Source organism: Sardina pilchardus, chromosome 14, assembly GCF_963854185.1.
Source record: "Sardina pilchardus chromosome 14, fSarPil1.1, whole genome shotgun sequence".
In the NCBI taxonomy this organism is placed as follows: Eukaryota; Metazoa; Chordata; class Actinopteri; order Clupeiformes; family Clupeidae; genus Sardina; species Sardina pilchardus.
In genome coordinates, this window is record NC_085007.1 from 22,096,847 (window position 1) to 22,121,161 (window position 24,315).

At 45.7% G+C, this 24,315-nt stretch overlaps 1 protein-coding gene across 1 annotated transcript in view; it reads right to left on the bottom strand.

The window, feature by feature from the left end:
- arrdc1b (arrestin domain containing 1b) overlaps positions 1-24,315 on the bottom strand; it is a 50,416-nt gene that overhangs the window by 9,317 nt on the left and 16,784 nt on the right. Inside the window, exons 2-3 of the mRNA XM_062553455.1 lie at positions 12,631-12,741; positions 1,342-1,392 (exon numbers count right to left, since the gene is read on the bottom strand). Of these exons, the coding sequence (XP_062409439.1) occupies positions 1,342-1,392; positions 12,631-12,741 (162 nt within the window). The remainder of the gene's footprint in view (positions 1-1,341; positions 1,393-12,630; positions 12,742-24,315) is intronic.

A 24,315-nucleotide genomic window follows, 5' to 3' on the forward strand; every position in this document is an offset into this window, starting at 1 on the left:
GGCTTTACTGATTCTGGATGTCTTGTTATTAACCAGCAGGGGGTGCTACAGTCAGAGTGATTACCATGGCTCTGATAAGCAGGAGATTAAGTGAGAAAGAGATGATGCTTTCTCTCGTTCTCTTTCTCTCTCTCTCTCTCTCTGTGGAAGTGTGCATGTATGTGAGAGAAAAAAAAGAGAGAGAGAGAGGGGGGGGCAGTGATAGAGAGAGTATGTGAGTATCAGTGTGTGTGCAAGTGCATTTAACAGGCAGTTCCAAAGGATAAGGCTAAAAATAAGACCCCTTCCCTGCCTCTGGGAACTGTCAGCCCAGTGTTTGCCCTCACACCTGCATGCTCTAAACTCTACACTCAACACAGAGGTCCTCATCAACTCGTCTCTCTCTCTCTCTCTCTCTCTCTCTGTCTCTCTGTCTCTCTCTCTCTCACACACACACACACACACACACACACACACACACACACACACACACAAACACACACACACACACACACACACACACACACACACAGGATAGTGTTAGTGTTAGTATAGTAATTACTCTAAAATGTCTGTGGCGCACATTCCTCGCTTTATTAACTGATTGATTGGCGATTAAAGCCACAGTATTTCATGAGAATGTCTGGGCTGTCATGTGAAGACAGAGAAGGCTTCTCAAACCACAGGGCATGGGCCGCAAACAAATTAGAGATGTTTTTTTATCCGGCTCTGAAGAATGAACTCAGCTAAACTTTCCTGATAAAGAATTCCATATTGGAATTCCGTGGCACATTCCTGGCTTGATTTAAACCAGTGTTAATCAAGCAGCGAAGCAGCATTGGAAATGGTATTTAAGCGCCAGGCAACAGAAAACACTGTGGCAGTGGGGTGCCAGGCAACACACACACACACACATCTACACATACACACACACAAACACACACACACACACACACACACGCACGCACACACACACGCGCACACACGCACACACGCACACACGCACACACGCACACACACACAGACACACACACACACACACACACACACACACACACACACACACACACACACACACACACACACACACACACACACACACACACACACAGACACACATACACGCACGCACACACACACACACAAATCCATACACTCAAACCAGACATATATCCGCACACTAGACACCACCCAGAGCAGTGTTTTGGTTTGTGGTCTGGGGCTATGGATCGGTGAGTGCTGCTGCTGCTTTAATGATTTGGAGCTCTGCGAGTGGAAAATGATTATGCGGGAATGCTGCCCAACAGGTTCGGTGTGTGTACTCCTGTGAAGCGTGTGTGTACGCCTAGCAAGCGGCCTTACCTGGAATCGGGAACTGGAAGGGGAAGCTGTGCTCGCCCGCCGGTAAAGTCCCTGAAAAACACACCGTCAACAAACACATGAGAGATCGCACGGACAGATGATAGGAGAGGAGTGTGACTGGCCCAGTAATGTGGACACTTGGGGTGGACACAGAGCTGAGGGAGGGGAGAAGGGAGAGGGGAAACTGGGTTAGAGCAGAGATAAGGATCATGGTCATTTCTCACGAACCACTGCATTACTGGAGGTGTCTACAGTGCCCCCTCTCTCCCCCTCCCCCCCCCCCCTCTCTCTTTCTCTGTGTGTGTGTGTGTGTGTGTGTGTGTGTGTGTGTGTGTGTGTGTGTGTGTGTGTGTGTGTGTGTGTGTGTGTATGTGTGTGTGTGTGTGTGCGTGCCTGTGTTCATATCTATGTCTTGTATTGTATATGGCCATGTGCTGTATATGGCTATTTCCTTCCCAATACTGGCTGGAAATACTGGAGCACAGCGAGATATTAGCTTTCACCCATATAACTCTGAGTCTAATCATAAGATCTGAAATTGTTTCCCACCTTGAGTCTGTGGTGGCTCACTGCCAACACTGAAAGATTGCATTTAGCCAGGAGAGCATCAGAGGGTTTCGGTTTCAACGAGAGCTGGCGATAACACTAGGGCCTGTTCTTTCAATAAACAGCTGAGTGTTTCTGTGCTGGGAGGAACATCCGAACTGTGTGTATTTCACAGTTAAATTCATCAATGATTGACCAACTGGGCTAGGCTCCCTTTAAGAATACTGTAGGAACGACCTTGTAAACATTAGCTACATGGCGCTGCAACCCTTTGAGATGTGACAACGAGATTAACTTAGCAACTCATTTTTTGACGTGTTTTGGTCCCTATTCATTTACTCATAAATGTCATTACAATGCATTAAGCTGCATCAAATACAACACGCACTGCTTGTCTATACTGCAATGCAGAAATTTGGTTGAACAGACAAAATCGAAAATTGCAGTGGCATTTTGGCATGATTCCCAGTGCAATATAAAGTACAAGCGTCTTTTAATTCAAATGCCTCCCTCTTCAAATAGTTTTTAACCAGCCAGAAGCCTTATCAAACCTTAAGGGGATTATCCAGCCTCAAAATGGACACCATGGACAGGGTAGCTGCATTAGCATACCATTATAATAGACTATCAAAAAAAGTGCTTCCTCAGTCTAAGAGCGAGAGAGAGAGAGAGAAGGAAAGAGGGAGAGAGATAGAGAGAGAAGGAGAGAGAGAGAGAGAGAGGGAGGGAGAGAGAGAGAAAGAGAGAGATAGAGAGAGAGAGAGGGAGGGAGGGAGAGAAAGTGAAAGAGAGAGAGAGAGAGAGGGAGAGAGAGAGAGGAAATGACTAACAGGCAGGGTCTCTTTTTCCAACTCCTTTGGTTTTGAGGCAGTAAGTGTTACAACATTTCTCAGAACGGATGAAAAGCAATGACTGATTTAGTTACTGGACAACAAACCGTTGTGACATTACGTGCTGAGTGTGTGAAAATGAACATAAAAAACAGCAGATTCTGAATGAGAGCGACAGGCTGGGCTTCCGCGGATGACAAAGCCCGCATGGCAACACCGCTGACATCCTAAGCAAATAAATAGAGGCAACTGCAGCAAGATCACGCTCCCATTTTGGTGGAGTCATTTCCTGTTTAGTTCGTAGCGTACACGCACACACACAGACACACACACACACACACACACACACACACACACTTCACTCAGACACAAACACATGCACACAGACGCTCAGATGTAAACACACAGCATTTCCATTTTCTGTTCGGAGTGGGGAAGCTTTTGTGACACCAGCGACTCCACTCAGCAGGTATCACGATGAGTCACATCGACAGAGGCTTTTTTCCTTCCTTCTCTCAACGTTTCACTCGGCCTCTCTCTTTCTCTTTTATTCTCTCACTTCCTTTCTCCTTCTTCCTCTCTCTGTATCCTCCCTCCCTCTCTCTCTCTCTCTCCCTCTCTGGCTCTCGCTCTCTGTTGCTCTCTTCCCTGGAGATGAGTTTCTAGTCTCCACAGACCTCCCTCCCCTCCCTGAGTAAAGGCACTATGAGTCTCCAGTAGGCCTGAGGAGCCCAGTCTCCCCCTGTGACTGGGGCCTCTCTGGTGGAGGCCTTTGGTGTGTCCGTGCCATTATGTGCATGATGGAACTCTACCCATCACCAGCACACTACTCATTATTATGCTCTTTCAACCTGCTCCTCCATTTTCAATTCCCATGGGGCCAATGGGGCCAAAATCACCTTTCCTGCAATCCACACACTCACACGCACGCACGCACGCACGCACGCAGGCACGCACGCAGGCACGCACGCACACACACGTAAACGCATTGTGCGTACACACACACACACAGGCGCGCACAAACACACACATGCACACTCACACACGCGCATGAACACACACATACACACACACACACACACACACATACACAGACACACAAAAACACAAAATCATCTATATATATACGATAGGGGTGTCACGATACCAAAAAATCAGTAGTCGGTGCCAATACCAGTAAAATTACACGATTCTCGATGCCAAATTCGATACTATGTTAAAAAAAAAAGGATTTTCTAAAATCCAATGTAGGCCTACTTAATGAATTTCTCTATTGAAATATTTGAGGGAAAAAAAGAATAGGCCTACTGACATATAATTTCAAAACATACAGAGCATAACAGAATACAGTATCCAATTGCGAGCATATCACATAATGGATTGTATAAAAACCAACAACTTGCATTGCCTTTTTATCGCTCTGCTTTCATAATGTGATTTTTTTACAAGATGTAAAGTCTTTATTTGAAACACACACACATTCTGTAACTATTTATACATACTGAAATGTCTGATCTTCATAACAGCAAACTATATGCAGATTATAGCCTAGGCCTACTATTCATATTACAACTCCACCTCTTAAATTCAGCTGTCTGGTTGAAGCCTCAAAATATTGTAAACAAAGTAGCAGGCTAAGCTTACTGGTTGGACTGTTCAGTTTCCCCACATGTGTTTAAGTGTCAAGGTAAGCTACTTTTTCTCCTTGGGACATGCCCTTTTAAGTCTTGGAGTTGAAAAACATTGGTATTGAGATGGTCAGTCTTGAACGCAAGAGTTTTAATCAAATAGCCTACTGCACCATAGCCTGCTAATGATGCTAACCGGATTTTAAATAGCAATTTAGCTAGTCGTCTTCTGTGTGTCATTGCGTTCACGATTGTGAATGTTTTATTTGGATTATGTGCATGTCGTGGGTGTCCATTGAGAGCGGGCCAAGGAGGACGAGTTTACTTCTACTATTTGGTAAAGTTGCACGCATAGTCTACAAAAGTTGTGGAAGAACTAGCTTCCACCCGGGCAGCGTCAGGTGCATCAGTAGGCTACAACACTTCCAGAAATGACCTGGTTGTTTTCATGGAGACAGACGCTGTGTGCACGTAGGGGAGAGGCTGTGTGTGTGTGTGTGTGTGTGCATATGTGTGTGCATATGTGTGTGCATGAGAGACAGACGCGTGAGTGACAGAGAGGGAGAGGAGGGAAAATTCAGCTTAACGAATGTTGCGTGTTTTTCAATAGCGTTAAACAATAGATAAATAAATAAAAAAGTAACCAAACGCAATATGTGGCGGCCGGTGCTGAAACTGTGGCGCATGGCCACAAATTAGCCGATAAGGGAAACACTGTATTGCCCCCATCAGTTCCGGAAGTCGCAGCACCGATGCTTATGCTGGCGTCGGTGCTTACGGTGCTTCAAAAAAATAGGCATCGCCGGTGTTTTTTCATTTTAGAATCGAGAGGTATCGCAAGTATCGGTTCTCGTGACATCCCTAATATACGATAAGCAAACTCCTAGAGAAAACCCAGGCAATTGATCCCTGATTAAACATTTATAGAGTCTGGGAAGCTTGGGATTCTGGGCCAAGGATTCAGGATTTTTGAATTGTAAATAAGCTGCAGGTCTCTGAGGCAAGTTCCCATGATGGATACCTCACTACAGTCAGCCGAGAAAATGCTGATGGGTAATGGGGACTGTTCTGGTTGTCCAAATCTCCTCCAAAGCGGGAAGCAACTGTCCTCTCTCAGCAAAAGGAGAGACACGCAGTGGCTGGATTCTGGCACCAGCACTACTGATGTCAATGTCATACGGAACACGTTTTTTTGTGTGTTCTTGTCATTCTGTTCTATTTACACAGGGGACAGGGATGTCTATTCTTTATATATAAAAGATGATCAGAGTTATAACAGAGTGTGTCATCATGCAGATATGCGCAGAGTAAATATGTCTACAGATAGGTGATCTGAGGTAATGACATGTCCAGGGATGGCGTTGGGCCTATTTTAAGGTGGTTGAAGAAGCATCCATTATTCTCTGTTGAATTTCTCATGGAGTACTTATCTCACAAAAGTCACACAGATATCACATGATAGAGTGCAACCGGAGAGGAAATGATAACAGGTAGGTGCTAGTTGCTGTGATAAACGGTTCAAGAGAAAATTGACGTTGGGCATCCATGAAATTTCATCATGTTTCCATTCCGCACACAGTGCTTCATCCATCTCCTCCCACTACTCTCAGAGGTATACAGTATCTCACAAACGCTTCACTCAACACATGGAAAACCATATATCAGAATAAACAGCAGATCTTCAAGGACACAAAGATATATGTATATATATATATATAGCCTAGGCATCAAAGGACTATATGACTTATCTGGTTAAAAGGTGTCGTAGCTTAGACTAGGTTACCACTGTTTTGGTTTGAATATTGTTTGATGATTGTTTGGTTATTGAATGACCACATAAGTGAACAGTAGTTTGTAGTAGCTAGCAGTTAAGCACTACCCCAGTTCAGCTTAAAAAGAGTACCAATCAAATGTTACAGGAGAGGAAGGGGTGGGGGAAGACAGCAGTTTGTAATTTCTCAATCTTCATATCCGTCTTTTGGAAGTCCATGGTATTCTGCAACGTTCACATACAGTAGGCCTAAGGGATGGCTCAAGCGAGGACTATTGCGCAAGTCAAGTCAGTGTTCTGTAGGCCTAATGAGGTTTCACTTCACTTAACTGAGATCCTCGCACTTCTGCACCCCCATTCTCTCCCAGATATGTAACCATTTAGCATAGGCCTACCATGTTCCAGGTTGTAGCGGTTACGGATGTAACGTTACACTGTGAATTGGCTTAAAAAGGGTACAGATGTGTGAAAATGACAACCTGTTGCGAAAAAGAAAACCTATATTGGAGTGCCCAGATACTTTATGACCGAGGTCCAAGTTTGGGTAGAGAGGGGGGGGACAGCCTCTGATAAACATTTAATTTGCTGGGGGGGGGGGGGACGACGACAGCCTCTGATAAACATTTAATTTGCTAGAGTTCTGTGCCCAGACTATTGACAATGGGTCTGAAGTCTTGTAAGATGTAGCTCTATTCAATGGCTAAATCACCATGACCTCTTATGAGGGGGTATGTGTAATACATTTTCTGTTGTCTAGATGTCATATTCATCATATTCATTTGTTAAATGAAATGTCACTGATGTAAAAGAAAATCAAAGAACAATAGATGGAAGTCGAAACAGTGCTACTGCTACAAATTTCAGCCTCAGACAAGAGGATGCTATCAAAGACAAACAACCAGATAGTAGCCACAAAGCCGCGCTTCTGCATTCAGTCAATGGCCGACAGCAGAGGAAGTGTGTCGCTTATCTCTAACCAGACGCAACAGCTCAGCAGTGCCGACACTGTTGCGTCAGGGCCCATGCACGTCCGGGAAAGAGTGAGAGAGAGAGATGGAGAGAGAGAGAGGGCAAGAGAGAGAGAGAGAGACATACCAGCTTATGTTGGGCAAGAGGGGCCAGTGTTGTGAGCCTAAAAACAACATCTGCATGTTTGCAGCACTGACGGCCTTCTGCGGGGTGAATGAACATGACAAATGACAGATGAATGAGCGAGATGAGGGGGGGAGTACGTTGGATGGGTAGATTGGATGAGATTGTGTGTGTGTGTGTGTGTGTGTGTGTGTGTGTGTGTGTGTGTGTGTGTAGTTGTGTACTAGGGGCTGAGGGAGCTAAAGCACTGTTCTGTTCCGTTTCACATACCACATAACCACTCAGTCAACTAGAACTGAATGAATATTGTCAATGTCAATGTGTGTGTGTGTGTGTGTGTGTGTGTGTGTGTGTGTGTGTGTGTGTGTGTGTGTGTGTGTGTGTGTGTGTGTGTGTATGTGTGTGTGTGTGTGTGTGTGCTTGAGAATGGAGATGGAGAGAAAAATGAGTGTGTCTGTATAACAGCTTTTTGTACCAGTTAGTCTCGCATTCATTCTGCAGAGAAACTCAGAAATTATGGTAAAACACAGGGAGAATCTGCACAGTGGGAAGTAAGGCTTTGTTACATACAAATTACAAGATGAAAGTACTAGCGTACAATCCTTGGTCATTACCAACTGAAATGCTTTCCCTGTTCTGATATAGTCTATGAATGTTCTGATCATGGCAGAGAAAGCACTTTATAATCAGTTTTCACTTGATAAATCAATCAGTAAGGAATAAAGTTCCTTAAAAAGGGATAGGGGTAATTTATAGATCACGGAGTAGCCAAGATAATTCATACCCAAACTCAAATGGACAGAACTTGAACTTGACAGACTTGACATCCAACTAACATTCCGCTTTTCTGTGGAAGCCTCATATTTGCATAGCAGCTCTCTTAGGAAACAGGAAGTGATCTGAGTGAGAGTATTGGCCCCCTGTCCCCACTTGGCCGTCAGCTAACAAGCCAAACAGAGAAAACAGTGTTGCTACAAGTGCTAAAACACTTTTCGCATACACAGATTACACCATCATCTGGTCAGTCAGAGATAAAGAGACTAAGAGGCGTTTGTGTACAAGGCAATGGAACAGGAGTTCATACACAGATAAAGATGTGAAAGCCCACTCATATTCTTGCTTGCTAGACTATATTGGTGTTGGTGGCTGTCACGGTCGTGACGCAGGAGTGAGTGTATATGTGTGTGTGTGTGTGTGTGTGTGTGTGTGTGTGTGTGTGTGTGAGAGAGAGAGAGAGAGAGAGAGAGTTTGTGTTTTTGGGCCTGAATAACGTAGGACTTATCTCCCCTAACAATGAAGCAAACACTGAACCATAGCTATTACTGTATTATTATTCATACTCATGTGATAGATAGATAGCTAGATAGATACTTGATTGATCCCCAAGGGGAAATTCAAGTGCATATGTTCATGTGCATATGTTTTAAGTGATCAAGGGTCATCATTTGAGTTACCAAAAACTAGTAGCCCTGTCACTGTCTGCTTCTCTGGTCTTGCAAGCCTGTAAAGCCTGTGGTTTCTAGTCAGCCACACAACTCGCCTATCACCTATCTACCCCCCCCCCCCCCCCACACACCCCAACCTGTATACTGTATCTGTGGCATCCAGCTATAGTATAAGTGTTTTCTCTTTTAAATGCAGAGCCAAATGATGTAAGAAACCAGACAGAAAGTGGGAGGAGGTGAGAGAGAAGCAGAAAAAGAAAAAAAAAAGAACAGAGATGGCAAGAGAGAGGAGAAGAGAGAGAGATGGATGTAGGGATGGAGAGAGAGAAACAGAGAGAGAGAGAGCGAGAGAGAGAGTGGAATTCTAACCCGTAATGGGCAGACAGCCGTCTGTGCTGGCAGACTCTGTTTGGCTCGGCTCTCTGTCAGACACTCAGCGAAGCCTCTGTGTGTGTGCGCGCGTAGTTCTGTCTGTGTGTGTGTGTGTGTGTGTGTGTGTGTGTGTGTGTGGTGTGCGCACGGTTGTGTGTGTGTGCTATGGGATGGGGGTCATTAGCACACACATGTACCCAGCGCTGCTGACTCACGGCTGGTACAGAGGCTCCTCACAGCACCAGGGTCCCTGGGGTCACGGGCCAGACAAGCCCCAGCATGCACACTAACAAGCCTCGGACACGCTGCACTCCACCCCAGGCACGGCCAACAGGTGGCTACAGCCAGAGAGAGGACATTCCACCCAGGTGAGTGCAAGGGGGGCATTTTAGGTTGTACTACAAGCATTTATGGAGGAGTTATACCGCACTCACAATAAAGACAAATGAAAACTGAAAGTCTTCAAAATAACACACACTTCAATCCTTTATGCAAGTTTTAATAGACTAGCTTTCAGTCAGACGACCACCCATCCTGGATTGAAGGATTGAAGTGTTTATTTTGAAGATTTTTAGATTGTACAAGCATTAAAATGATGCTATGTTATAAATAGCCATTACTGATATAAAATCAAATCGACAAGGACTAAGACATTTCACATCTTGCCATTAAACTAGTCTTCAAAACCACAAAATGAACATGGAAAATCATGTTTCAATAATAAAAAGATATCTGGGGGAAACAGATCAGTGCCACGCATCTCAAAACAATCAAAGAACAGCCATTGTGAACTGATAATGTCACCATTTCCCCAAGCATCCCGTACAAAGCCATCACTGTGTAACGACGACACTAACGCCCTCCAGACCTGCCCTTCATCTGGCCTTCCTGTTCACACCCTCCTCTCTCTGCAGACGAGACCAGGGACATCCACACAGGCGTAACCCTGGTGTGATTCACAGGTCTCCGCGGTCACACGTTAGCTCTCTCCCCCCCGTATCAGCATGAACTGGACGCCTCAGTGAACACGAGGGCGCAGCAAGAGAGTCTGTCACGGCTTACTGGTCAGCACCCTGTTCTACGGCAATCAACATTTTCATCAGTCCACACACACAACCCTGCGCTGCGTTCTGCTCTGGTCTACCGGCGGAGCCCACGCCTACGCCACCAGGGGCGGAAATTTAGTCGGTAGTCGCTTTCTCTCCAAAGGTCATTTGTCACATTTGATTTTTGGGGAAATGTAGAGGGAGATGCCCAAAGTGATTTTCTGCAGAAGCAGGAAAGATAGCAAAAACTTTGTGTACATTTGTTAAACAAATAAAATCTGAAACACTATGCCTTTGTTTATCAATCTGATGAATTTAGTTTTGTACTCATATTCACATTTGTATAGGAATATTAGACACCACGGATGGATGAGCAATAGTCAAATGTAAATCCTTTTCTTGAAGACATATTTTCTTGCAACCGCATTGTAAAACAGATTTAACACTGCTGTGCTTTCACTGCCGCTATTCACAGGTGGGTGCCACTGCAGTGTCTGACGTTGTGCCCACGAAGCTGAACTGTTGCATGACAAAACCACATCCTTTCCTCCAAAATGCTGACAGACAAAAGAATAAAAACAATTGGTAACCTATCACGAAATGCCAACGAAATGAAACCTCCTGTAATGAGGCAATGTGCGAGTGCTGAACGGCTGTGACGACAGTAGAGAACAAAATGTGCAGAAAACACTAGATCCCCAACACTCACAGATACACTGTTACATTGTTCCCAATGTGAGATGGCAGACAGAGTGCATGAAGGTGACTTCAGTGGCGTACTGGAGTGTTGGCTGACCGGGTGGGAGACGAGGGAAAACCCTTCCTGCTGTTTCAGAGTATACACGAGTGGCAGCATTTAAAGCAGGAGAAGAACAAGGTGTCACTCTCAACATTCCGCTGTACCAGTTTCACAGATTCCTGGAGAACTACTGCGCATGGTTCCCACAACTCCAAAGGTGCCCACAAATGGTGAATGAAGCAGATAGGCCTCTGTAAGGCTTGGATATGTTTCCGCTTGAACCTAGAAACAGTTGAGGGTACAACTGTCTGTGTATGTGAACTGGAAATTCACTTAATTTTCATATTTACTATGGACATCCATTCTTTCCCTTCAGCTAACTACAGGCTTGTAAAATTAGCATTTGGACCATAAGCTGCCTTGCAACAGGGGTTGTAGGAGTAAGGGCAGCTATGGTGTTAATCAGTAGGTAGAGAGAAGAAAACGTGACTCTTGAGTCATGATGGAGGCTTCATTTCACTTGAATAGAATCTAATCTAATATAGAGACAAGGTGACCTTCAGTGAAACAGAGATCAGTTGATTGGACTGACACTGAGAAATTGTATCAAACCTGATAATGACTCTTTTGAAAAACACAATAACTGCCATGCCTGCCCTTGAATGGAATCCAAAAGTCAACACCACTGCAATTCTGTTTGCAAGTAATATAGTCTCTGTACCCGTGGAACTGTGATTAACCCCACAGGAATCAACAGCAGAAACGGCACAGCATTTTCATACAGGTCTGCTGAGCATCACAGGGATGTTTGGTGATGTTGATCTCACATGCAGTAAAACAAGATGATCTGGTTGAGATTGCCTTACTTGCCTTCTTTATAATCAAGAGCGGGAGACTGCTGAGATTTATTCGTGGTTGAATATGGCCTCCCACTGTTCACTCAGAACCTTAATTAGCGCAGAAAGAACACTAGAATTTCAATTTCGTCTGTTCTCGGAAAAGAACGGAACGTTCAATACGGTGACTGGAGACGCGAGCTGAACAGAGCGGCGGCGGTGATTTGCAGCTCATTAAAACCAGTTGAAATTGAACGCCTCAATTGATTGGAGCCCTGCAAAGCACTCAGTCATGTCCCAGACCCATAAGGTTAAGACTAGTCCTCCTCTCCACTTGAGCAACATTCCGACTCCACACACAGACACACACACACTCTCAATGAAGTACCCTCAAATGGTACTTGACCGCCGCCCATCACTACCAACTCTATGAATACTCTGCTACACCACGCTGCTAAAAACAAAGGGAAAAAAAACACACTGCATGTAAAAAAAACAGAGAGGTCACGGTGGCACTTGTTTACTCATCTCATCAGTATGCTCAAAGGCAGCTTGCCCAAAATCCACCGCTAGTGTTTACTATTCATACAAGGCGGCCTGGGCCCACGTGTGTGTGTGTGTGTGTGTGTATGCTGGAAGCGATGTGGGCCACAGGATTACTAGTGATCTTTCTGAGCCTTGTGAAATTGCTGAGATGGCCCTGCCCGACTGGAGAGGAGAACCTGTTTGAAATCCAAATAGCTTTAAATGTATGTACTGTATGCACACACACTCACACACAAACACACACACACACAGACACACACAAACACACACACACACACACAGACAAACACACAGACACACACACAGACACACACACACACACACACACACACACACACACACACACACACACACCTTCAATGAAACGGAATGGAATGGAATGGAAGAATACAAAAGAGCAGCTAAGGAATAAAACTGGACAGCGGCCAGCGGACTCACCTTTGTCGGCCACGGAGAGCGTGCTGCTGAAGTACTGCTCCTCCAGCATCCACGACGCGTCGTTCATCTTGGTCGAGACGCCACATGACCCCAGGCAGTTCACCTTGATGGCTACAAATGGAAGATTAGCAAACCGGAAAAAAAAGTCAGTCCCACTATTCACACAGTCTGGTATATGTGGGAATAATCTGTATTCAAAGGATTTGAGAAAGCGTATGATTGGATTTCCGCCTCAAGCCAGAAAACTCACACTCATAATAAACAGGTAGCAGACCTTCAGCATGGAGGATGTGAGTGTATGCTATTTTATATTTTTGCCTTGGCCTAGCTCTAATTGAAATACATTGAATAATTTGTCTCATGTTTTTTTTATTTTGATAAGTTATTGTATCCAGAATTCATTGCGGCACAGTCCTACTTACAGTAAGATTATTTGTGCAGCAGTTTAGTTTAGATGAAGTCTGACTATCTACTACATTGTGAAAGTCTATTTTTATGAAACCAGTCCAAGGAGTCTAATCTTTTTGGTCTAAATTAAGTCATTTTGTAAAAAAGATTTAACTTGCATTAGACTAGTAGTTTATATGGGCAAAATGAAGACTGGTCTAATAGTAACACTATAGACCAGTCTAGCTTTGTGAAACCAGGCCCTGAAGTCTCTGCTGTGTCAGTCTACCACAGTCTGATTCCTTCAGACAAACCGATAGAGACGGCGAGACACACAGGAAGTCAGTTAGACTTCCTGAGATCATTTCTCTGGGTGAAATGTTGTTCCAATTACCCCCCCTCCCAATACCATAGTGCTTCTTCTCTGCGGCATACACCGAGACTGGTCTACAGTGTCACAGTACCACAATGGCAGGTCTGAAGCATTCCACAAGCTTCTTCACTTTGTCAGCTGACAGCATAGATGTGTGTGACAACAGCACGGCAACTCTGAACACGGAACAGTTCAAATAAGTTCAATGGAACCATTCTATGATGTCTACATGTGATCATTCTGATAGAGCCTCGTCTCAGCCTAGCATTTAGTAACAACAAAACTCTCGGATTTGATTCCTGGGCAGCAGTACACATACTGTAGGCTTACTGATAAGGGAATGCATAGCCCACCTGGGCTTGATTTCAAAGCATCTGCCAAGTGGATAGATAGATAGATAGATAGATATGCAAATCTCATTCAAATTCATCCCCACACGCTCTGAAGAGGCTTCTCGTGCTCTTTAATCATTTGTGCCTAGCGCTTCCCCAGGCTCACTCCCACCTCCTCTAGCCTCTCCTGCTTCAGGGCATCTGAAAAATCTCTCCAAAAAAAATACATCTCCATTTACACTCCAGATAGAAGAGGTGAAAGGTAAACACTGAGAGCTGAACATTACACATGTGTGGTCTCAGGTAAGCTGCACGTTCTGCCTACAGATTTTGGTAATATGCTTCCAGCTACTGTAATGTATGTACAGAAATATCCTCCGCCTGAAAACCACATCCTTTTCAGGCCGTACTCATTTTCACACTCAACCCTGAGGTTGGTGACTACCTAACCCAGGGGTCGGCAACCCAAAATGTTCAAAGAGCCATTTTGGACCAAAAAAACAAAAAACAAATCTGTCTGGAGCCGCAAAAAATGAAAAGCCTTATGTAAGCCTGAAGGTAGCCTAACACAGGCTGTAAGTGTATATTATCTATATTAGCCTACTATCAAAATGACTACGTAGCTACAACGAGGCTACATAATGAGCTTTCATGATTAAATGTGTTTCCCTACAGCGCATCTCGGAGAGAATGACACACCACGTGACTATACTCCGCTGGTGCTTTAAGTTCAACTTCGTGTAATCACCATCCGTGAACCGTTGTTTTCCACGTTTTAATATCTCTCAGGTTGCAACAACATTTCTCCAGAAGTAGGCTACTGCAATCGCACTTTTTCTCTCAGTCCCAACTGGGTAGTCGGCTGTAGCCTAAATGTAGCATGCCTTCCCTGAAAATGTCTTTCTAAATATCTCTCTTTTTGTTGTTCGCCAACTTCTCATTACAAAGCAAGCAAACATGCAGGCAATCCTTCCGTAATGGCAATGAAAGCAAATGATTCGGTCCATTCTGCATTCAAATTCTCATCGGCTATCTTTCTCTTTTACCCTTTGGGATCCATGGCATGGCCATGGTGACACCCGCCGGTTTGTTTACAACCACAGCCACCTGCATGGCACGGCGCCGCCCTGAAACGTGTGTCGCAGGCTATCAGATCTTCGCAGAAATGTTGAACTTTAATATTTATTATGCACATTTTTACAACATTGGTAAACGTTAAGAATGTTTGTCCTGATACAGAAACCATATTAAAACTAACAAACAAAAATCCCCCCATTCATTTTCATACATTTTTGAAGACGGTCAGGGAGCCACCAGGGTTGCGCTAAAGAGCCGCATGCGGCTCCAGAGCCGCAGGTTGCCGACCCCTGACCTAACCTAATATAACTAATTATCATATATAATACTGCTGACCCCAAGAGCTGCTCTCTGCAAGCTCCCTAACCACAGGGGTCAGCCTGAGGGTCGCCGGGGAGCATTTCCCTTTTGATGACCGATGACAGCTGTGACCACAGAGGTGTGATGGGGTCGTCTCCAGAGAGGAGGAAGTCATTTGATTCTAATCTTTGGTGTGAACAAGTGTGGAACAAAACTGCCTCTGTTTATCTCTCTATCTATCTCCCTCTCTCTGTCTCACACACACACGCACACGCACACGCACACACAGACATGCACACACATACACAGACACAGACACACACACACACACACACACACACACACACACACACACACACACACACACACACACACTCACACACACACACAGACACGGACGCGCACACGCACACGCACACGCACACGCACACGCACACGCACACGCACACGCACACGCACGCACACGCACACGCACACACACGCACACGCACACACACACACAGACACAGACACACACACACACACACACACACACACAGACACACACACACGCACACACACACAGACTGCATCGTAATTGCAGGATGCTCTACACTCTCACACAATGAGTGCAGCTCTAATTTGGCCTTGGCCCGCTGCGCTCCCTTCAGACGCTGCTGCTGCTGTCTGTGGGCTCAATAATGAGGCACCTGCCCGTCTGCACTCCAAATGAGTGATGGAGAACAGATGGACTGCCACGCACGGCTGAAACACTGATACCATCAACAACTTTTTATTTACAGAATGGGAAAATAACACTTACAGTAAACATTATCTCGCTTAGAGTTATCAGATTAAAAGGTCTGATCAGATTAAAATGTCTGAAACATGTCTGATGAGATTAAAAAGTCTACCTGCTGTAAAATATCTTGAGAATTCTCGCGATAAGGCTATTATTGTTCTATTCTTATCATATTCCCTGACATCATATAACAAAACTATTTATATTCTTTAATCACAGAAAACAGTTTGGCTACATATTAGACAGCATAGAGTAGTACGCCATCAATTATCTTCCACACAGAGCCAAATAGCATTTACAAAAATATAGCTCAGCAGAAAATCATGTGTTGCTAGGCTGGGGATACTAGGCCTGGCTAAAATGCTGCCTTCAGTCTCTCCGTAAAACATAAAAGAAGATACTGTAAAAAGAAAACTGAAAGAGCACCATAACAATTACAACCTCCCACCATGTATGTTAACGACGTCTACAAAAATGTCACAGTATTTTTTCTTGGACTACCATGGGCAGTTACAGCATCCTTACATGACCTAATGGGGAAACAAAAGAGAGGGAGAGAGGGAGAGAGGGAGAGAGGAAAGGGAGAGAGAGGAGAGGGAGAGAGGGAGAGAAGAGAGGGAGAGAGGGAGAGAGGAGACATAGTGCTGTTGAGCCCTGAGCTGCTCTCTCCAGAGCTGATTATGCAACATGGCAGGGCGATTAGGCCGCAGGATTTAACCCCACAGGAGCGCAACAGCCTGACACACATGCCCTCTCGACTGGGCATGGAGCTGTCTGTCTACGCTACAGTAATACACACACAACACACACACGCGCGCGCGCACACACACAACACACACACACACACACACACACACACACACACACACACACACACACACACACACACACACACACAAACACACACACACACACACACACACACACACACACACACACACACACACGCACACACGCCTACATGCTAAATGGATGCACATACACTATACACCATAAATGAATCCAGATGCACATACAAAAACAAAAAGATTATTCCTGCACACACGCAAATTCCAGTCCGTCTAACTCCAGTGCAGGACAAGGACAGGCAAAATCTCTCCACATGTCAATCTGTATTCAAACACTGAGTTCATATATATATATGAGGCAGGTTACACCAGGAACACAAATGAGAGCGCGAGCAAGGGAGAGAGAGGGGTAGAGAGAAAGAGAGAGAGAGAGGGATAGAGGGAGAGAGAGGGAAAAATGAGCTGAATGAACAGGTGAAGGAAAGTGATCAATCCCTCCAGCATACTAATGCCAATGTCAAACAACCATTTGACTTTGGAACTAAGTGGAGATCATTATGGTTTAGAGGCACTCTAATCTACATACACAAACACACAGAAAAAAAGAAAATCACACACACACAACACACACACACACACACACACACACACACACACACACACACACACACACACAATCTGTCACAGACACACTGTCAGTCCATCTCTATTCAAACACTCCCCTTGCACTTACAGTGATACACTTGACAATGGCCTGCACACATTCACACACACTTAGATAGATACACACACACACACACACACACACACACACACACACACACACACACACACACACACACAAACTCTCTCAGAGCAAATGAAGTTTGGATACAGACTCCACTGAGACAGCCCACTCTCTGACAGTGCGGCAGCCTGCAGTGTGCCCATCAGAGGGAGAGATGGCGCACGCACACACAAAGCTGCCCGCTCTGAGTGGCACGGCGCCTGAGTATCTGGGCACACCAAGGGGCACTGAAATTAAAAGGTAGGGGGGCATAATGAGACCGTGAAGACTGGGGGGGTGGGGGGCAGTCCTGGCACATGGCTGCACAACCATGACGTGGCGCTAAGTGTGTGAGTGTGACTGGAATAGAGCTGGACTGCATGGGTGTGTTGGTGTGTGGTCTGCTTATGTGTGTGTGTGTATGTGCAATTCCTAGCTATAGTCTCCTCTGCTATAACTCTATATTTTAAAAGTTCAAATGTTAAATGGTAATAGCTTCAATATTATTCTATTTCTGCAATTGTAGCTCAGTACAGTAACGTTTAAATGCTTAAATGCTAATAGCTTAAATGTTATTCAGTTGCTGTAAGTCACTTTGGATAAATACATCCGCCAAATGAATAAATGTAAATGTAATATAAATGTGTGTGTGTGTGTGTGTGTGTGTGTGAGTGTGTGTGCATGTAGAGTGTGTATGAGAATGTTATCACACAGGAGTCTTACTCCCATGCTGACACGCGCACACACAAATACATTACACACACGTGCATACACACAAACACACACAGTCACACACACACACACACACACACACACACACACACACAGTCACACACGCACACAGGCACACACAGGCGTGGCAGATGGTGCCACTCTGCTGGCAAGGCAGCTGCCCCTCAGTTGGCACGTTAGCAGCGGTGGGATTCATCTCCGGGACAATAATAACAAACACACTTACACACACACACAAACACACACACACTCACAAACAAAGAAAAAAAAACGAGAACAAATCTTTGAGAGTATTGGAGAAAGACAAAGCAGTCTGTTAAAGCCACACAGACAGACAGACACACACACACACACACAAAACACACACACACACACACACATACACACACTCACACACACAATGAAAAGGGGTAAATGGGCATTAAAGTAGCCATGCCATCTGCTCCAGGCCATATGCCCGCTCTGCAGAGGGCATACTACAGGGGAGGGTGGTCACACCAAAAGGCATCATACCATACCAATGCCACCTTCACCAGCCTCTAGGGTACGCACAGACAGAGGGCAGGGGATCCACATCATCACACACAGCTACAGCCTCCAGAAAACTCGCAATACAACAAATACATACAACACTGTCTGGTACCTAGATAGATAGATAGATAGATACTTTATTGATCCCCAAGGGGAAATTCCCACTGATATTGGGCAACATTTTCTTTTTTGTAGCAAAGAAATAGGCAAATTGTTATGATCATCCAATCAGACAACAAGGAACAGGTTATGTGGTTGTCCAGCAACATTGCTCAAAAAGTTGACTCATGCATCGTCACCTTACAGGCCTCCACTGATGCTGGCATGACACGCGGCACACTACGCTTTCGACATTCTACGATTCCGCGCACCAGCATCACGCTTTGTTGTCGCCGCCGCCACGTAGACTACCGGGACGTTTCAGTTCTATTTTGTCGGCGCCTGGCGATATAAAACCTATTGTTTATCCAACGCTTGCCAGTTAAACATTCCTGTGCAGATGTGCGTGGCGAGTGATGGCCCACTCATGTCAGCGCCGATGTGTGGAACGCTTAAGGTTCTGAACACACACAATCTGGTGACCAGTTTTTGGTGCTTAAGCCACAACCCTGATGAATCAAGAAAGAGAGAGGAATATGCTCGTCTCCCATACAAACCAACAACTTGTTCAGATTTGCGTGCTACAGTAATTCCAGTCAAAGCCAGTATTTGGTATGGTCAAATCATAAGATAATCCTTATCTTCTAATCTGCATCTCTATGGCATTGACGGGCTGTGTATGGATTGGGAACATGCTAGGGAACATACACTTGAATCCCTTCCCGAGAGCATGTTGTGTGGTTGTAATAGATAAGGAGACTCTGATGGAATATAAAACAGCACCAACTGCTCCATTGCTCTTGCCATCAAAGAATAACACCAGTGGAATACTTAGTATGCGCGGAGCGTCGTCTGCCTTCAGTCTGTCCCTCAAACATCTTCACACACTCATGTGCGGCTCATTAGAGTGGAACACATATCTAAACGCTTCTCAGAAACAGTGTTCTGAGGCGGTTCCCACGCGGTCTCTGTTCTCGTGCCAATCACTTTGCTGCCCACATGGAAGAGTCGTTTCTAATCCTACTGTACGTGGCGTCGATATTTCTGTCGTTCCACCTGCACCTCGTCTCCACTGGGGCAGATTCTCCCGCCCCATTATGACTGCACAGTGCACCCATATTGCAATTTTTATGGGTTCTGCATCGATACATCCACCAGAGGCTTGCCTGACCTTGAAGCAAGCGAGTTGAAGGTTAAGGACCCGGCCGGGCCCCCTGTGTCTGCGTGTAACTGCTGTTTCCTATCCTTAAGCGCTAGCCACAGCTCAGAATAAAATGAGCCATTCAGTTAAGGTCCAGTTGTAACCCAATTATTCAGTTACAGTTATAAGTGTGAAGGGGACGTGTTTCATGCAATAAGCAGGTTGCAATCAGAGAGGCTGTTACAGTGTCTGAGCGAATAGCACTCAGTAGAAAGGAGTCTAAGCACATTCCTTAGCATTGCCATCTGCACAATAACATCTGCCTGTTCTCTCCTCCCTTGATTTGGTTGAGTCTAATCTAACTTTGTCTTCAGTGTGTGGGGTCATGTGTGGGGGTTTCTCCTTCTTCTTGACTTGTTGCTGGAAGCAAGCGCAAGTCGAGGATGACGCAGAAGCATGTCTCTGCATAACAGCAGCGGATGTTTGCAGCGTCGGGCCTGCGCTTGGACAGTGTCTCGTCGACACTGCGGCTTTGTTTGCAAAACCACAGTCATCTCTGGCGTTTTTAGGGCTGGGTTGTGTGTGTTTGTGTGTGTGTGTGTGTGTATGGAGGGGGGTACTGGGGGCTCCTGGCAGCTGGCTGCAGCTGAGATCCTGTTCACCAACTGAAGGCTTTCGGTTCCTCCAGACAACAGCTGGGCAAATGAAAGGGTTCTGTAGATTGCATACGAACGCCGTCTAGTCATTCAGGAAGTGTTTCGTGTGTGGGGGAGGGCCGAGGAGGAGCACAGGCCCTGGGGGACTGGAACATTGTTCACCGGCGCGTTAATGGCTGAGGGTTTCTGGGAAGCATTCGGGAGAGGCCCGTGACGGTTCCTGCAGATTTTTTGGTTTCCTCAGAAAGAGTAAGAGAATGCATAAACACAGCCAAGGCCAAGATGCTCTATTGGAACAGTCAGTGCACGGATATGGAGGTTACACGCTAGTGCCCTGATGACTGATAGAGATCAGCTGTTTTTCCAGGTTATCATCCAGCTAATCATGTTTACCCTGATGTGTCATAAAGCACTTCCCATAAATGCAAAACTCAGAGCACTTTCGTTTCACATTCTCTCACTGGTCTGAGTGACAAGCCTTGTGTTTCACAATCAACAGATCTGAACGTGTTACATCAAAACCAACACTGACTACAACCTGCCTGAGACAATACTCGGATTAACCCAAATAAAGATATACTCAGGTTAGCAATAATGTTATGATCTTAGTCACATTATGCTTAATATAACTTAATCACACTATAACATCCTACTGAAGTTCTCACAGCAACCCTCTAAATGTACACTCTAAACATACACACAAAAAAGGTGCTATATAGAACCAAAAACCATGCTTCATATATTGCACCCTTACAGTAAATGGTTCTTTAAACCTTTTTGAAGGGTCCATCAAAGGAACCCCTAAGGGTTCTCTAAAGCCTGCATGGTTCTGTATAGCAAGAACCCTAAGAGCCTTTTTTACAGAGTGCAGTCACTGACACACTGAAGGTGTTGTTTTGTGCTGGTGAAGCTCAGTGCAGCACTGGCATGGTGGGAGCACCACATGCAGAGAAGAGGGATGTGGCCCACTGGCCCAGATAAGCACACAGCCTGCAATCACTTTTCCTGAAGAGACACAAACGGCAGATGAGAGTCCCTCGAGAGTGCCTTGAGTGTGTGTGTGTGTGTGTGTGTGTGTGTGTGTGTGTGTGTGTGTGTGTGTGTGTGTGTGTGTGTGTGTGTGTGTGTGTGCGTGTGTGTGTGTGTGTTGAGGGGTGGAGAAACACATGAGAGCTACCTAAAAAGTCTAAAAAGCATAAAGCTAAGAGTAGGAGGTGTACAAATATTTGTTTTAATATAATACAGAAAGAGTGAGTGTGTGTGAGTGTGCGTGTGTGTGTGTGTGTGTGTGTGTGTGTGTGAGTGTGTGTGAAAGAGAGAGAGAGAGAGAGAGAGAGAGAGAGAAACAGATAGATAGGGTGTGTGCATGAGTATGAATTTGCTGGCACCCCCTAGAGACCACACAATCCCACCCAGACATTCAGCCAGTTCAACATGTGTCAGAGACACAAGTAGAGAAGGAGGGCTGTGCGTGCGTGCGTGCGTGCGTGCGTGCGTGCGTGCGTGCGTGCGTCCGTGCTTATCTCTGTGTGTTTGTGTGTGTGTGTGAGCAGATAGAAAGGGAGAGAGTGAAAGAGACAGTGAAGGGCTGTGTGTGGGGTGCATGTGTGTGCATGTCTTGATATGCCAGGCACAGAATGATGGCACAATGTACCTGCGACTATTTCTGGCAGATGTGACTGGAGACCTGCTCTCCCGACTCCTGTCTGGTGACAATCCCATAGGTATGCATGCTTATTTTTGCTCACTCTGCATTGGCATTGGTTTTAAACATTAACGTTAACATGACGAACCGATTACCTCATGTAAAGAATCTGGGACAGAACACATTTGTAGGTTACCAACACTACTGTAATATATATAGCACAGATATATAAATAAATCTCTCTCTCTCTCTCTCTCTTTCTATCTGTGTGTGTGTAAATGTACTTTCAGGACACATTTTTCCCACACAGCTATTGTGTCATGAGACAATGTAGTAGGTCAAGTGTGTGTGTCTGTGTGGGGGGCTTAAAACTGCCAGAATAACTGTCACTTATTTAAGCCTGTGTCAATAACACTTGCAATAACACCCAAAGCACCAGCACACAACAAACCCTCAGGCACCAAGCAAGTGAGGGGGAGCGAGTGAGAGAGGAGAGGAGAGGAGAGGAGAGGAAGAGAGGAAGAAAGAAGAGGAGAGGAAGAGAGAAGAGGAAAGGGCAGGAGAGGAGAGGAGAGGAGAAGAGAGTAGAGTAGAGGAGAGGAGAGAAGAGAGAAGAGGAAAGGGCAGGAGAGTAGAGGAGTAGAGGAGAGGAGAGAAGAGAGAAGAGGAAAGGGCAGGAGAGTAGAGGAGTAGAGGAGAGGATGAGAGGCCAGTGGAGGACGACTCAGAGACAGAAAGGCCAGCCAGGTCTCCGGAGAGGGATTTTCTTTCTGGTTGCAGCTCCCCTGCGCCTGGAAGCCGACTCTGGCCCCTGAACCTTCTGCTTGGCTCTGGTTTCATCACTGGAGGCCTGGGGGCCACACAAATGTGTCTAAAAATAAAAGAATGCCTGCGATTGTCCCCTCTGTAGAACAACTGAAGGTTGGGCCAAGGTTTTTTATTCACCGGCTTGAGGAGGGTCCCACTGAGCTTTGCTTACAGCACAAATAGCAGGCTTGTGGACTGGTTAATGAGTGTCCAAATACACTGGACACAAAATGCAAATATTTCAATGGGAGAGGGGGGAGTGAGACAGTGAGAGAGAGAGTGAGGGAGGAAAGGAGAGAGAGAGAGAGAGGAGGGAGAGGGAGGGACAGAGAAGGGGAGGGAGAAAGGGGGAAGAAACAGCACAGGGAGAACAAAAAATCACCATGGTAACAGCCAGCTACTCAAGCTGGGGTGCAGCAGCCAATCAGGAGCTGAGGCTGTAGCCATGCAGCCGGAATCTGACCCCACGTGACATCATTGGCGTGCAAAAAAAAAAAAATGAGTCAGCATGCGGGTACGGCAGACCACGTTGGCTCAGTGATGGGCAGACGTCGGGGCAGTCAATGATACTGTCTTTCCTTGACCATCACCGCCTCCCCGCCTCCACACACACAGATGCACTCACACACACACACACACACACACACACAGAAAGAGACTCATATCTTGAAGGCTTAAATGAGGTTTCAGTTGAAACGCATCCAGCAACAGAGGCCCTGACTGTACTTGTGGGAGGCCGGGCTTCTGGTGTTGTGGAGAACAATACAGACGAAGGCGGCTCTTTATCTCCCCACCAAAGCAAGACGCTGACGGGAGTCACCACCACACAATGCTGGGATTGTGTCTGAGCCCGTGGCTGAGGTTTCGTTTTCAACTGGGTTGAGAGTATTAATGAAGGGATTAGATATGTCATCTGTCTGTGTGTGTGTGTGTGTGTGTGTGTGTGTGTGTGTGTGTGTGTGTGTGTGTGTGTGTGTGTGCTAAAGAGAGAAGGAACCGCATGGTGTGTGAAGCATAAGGGGATCCAGTCGGTGAGCATAAGGAAGCGCTGTTACAGATGATGCAAACAGACGCAGCCACTCATCGAAATGACGAAGCATGAATACAAACACACACACACACACCCACACAGACACACAGACACACACACACACACACACACTCACACACAGACACACACCCACGCGCACGCACAGTGTCTCACAAACCTATGCCTTACACTTGAATGCACTAATCTAAAGTGATTTCACACTTTCTTGACTGCTTGTAG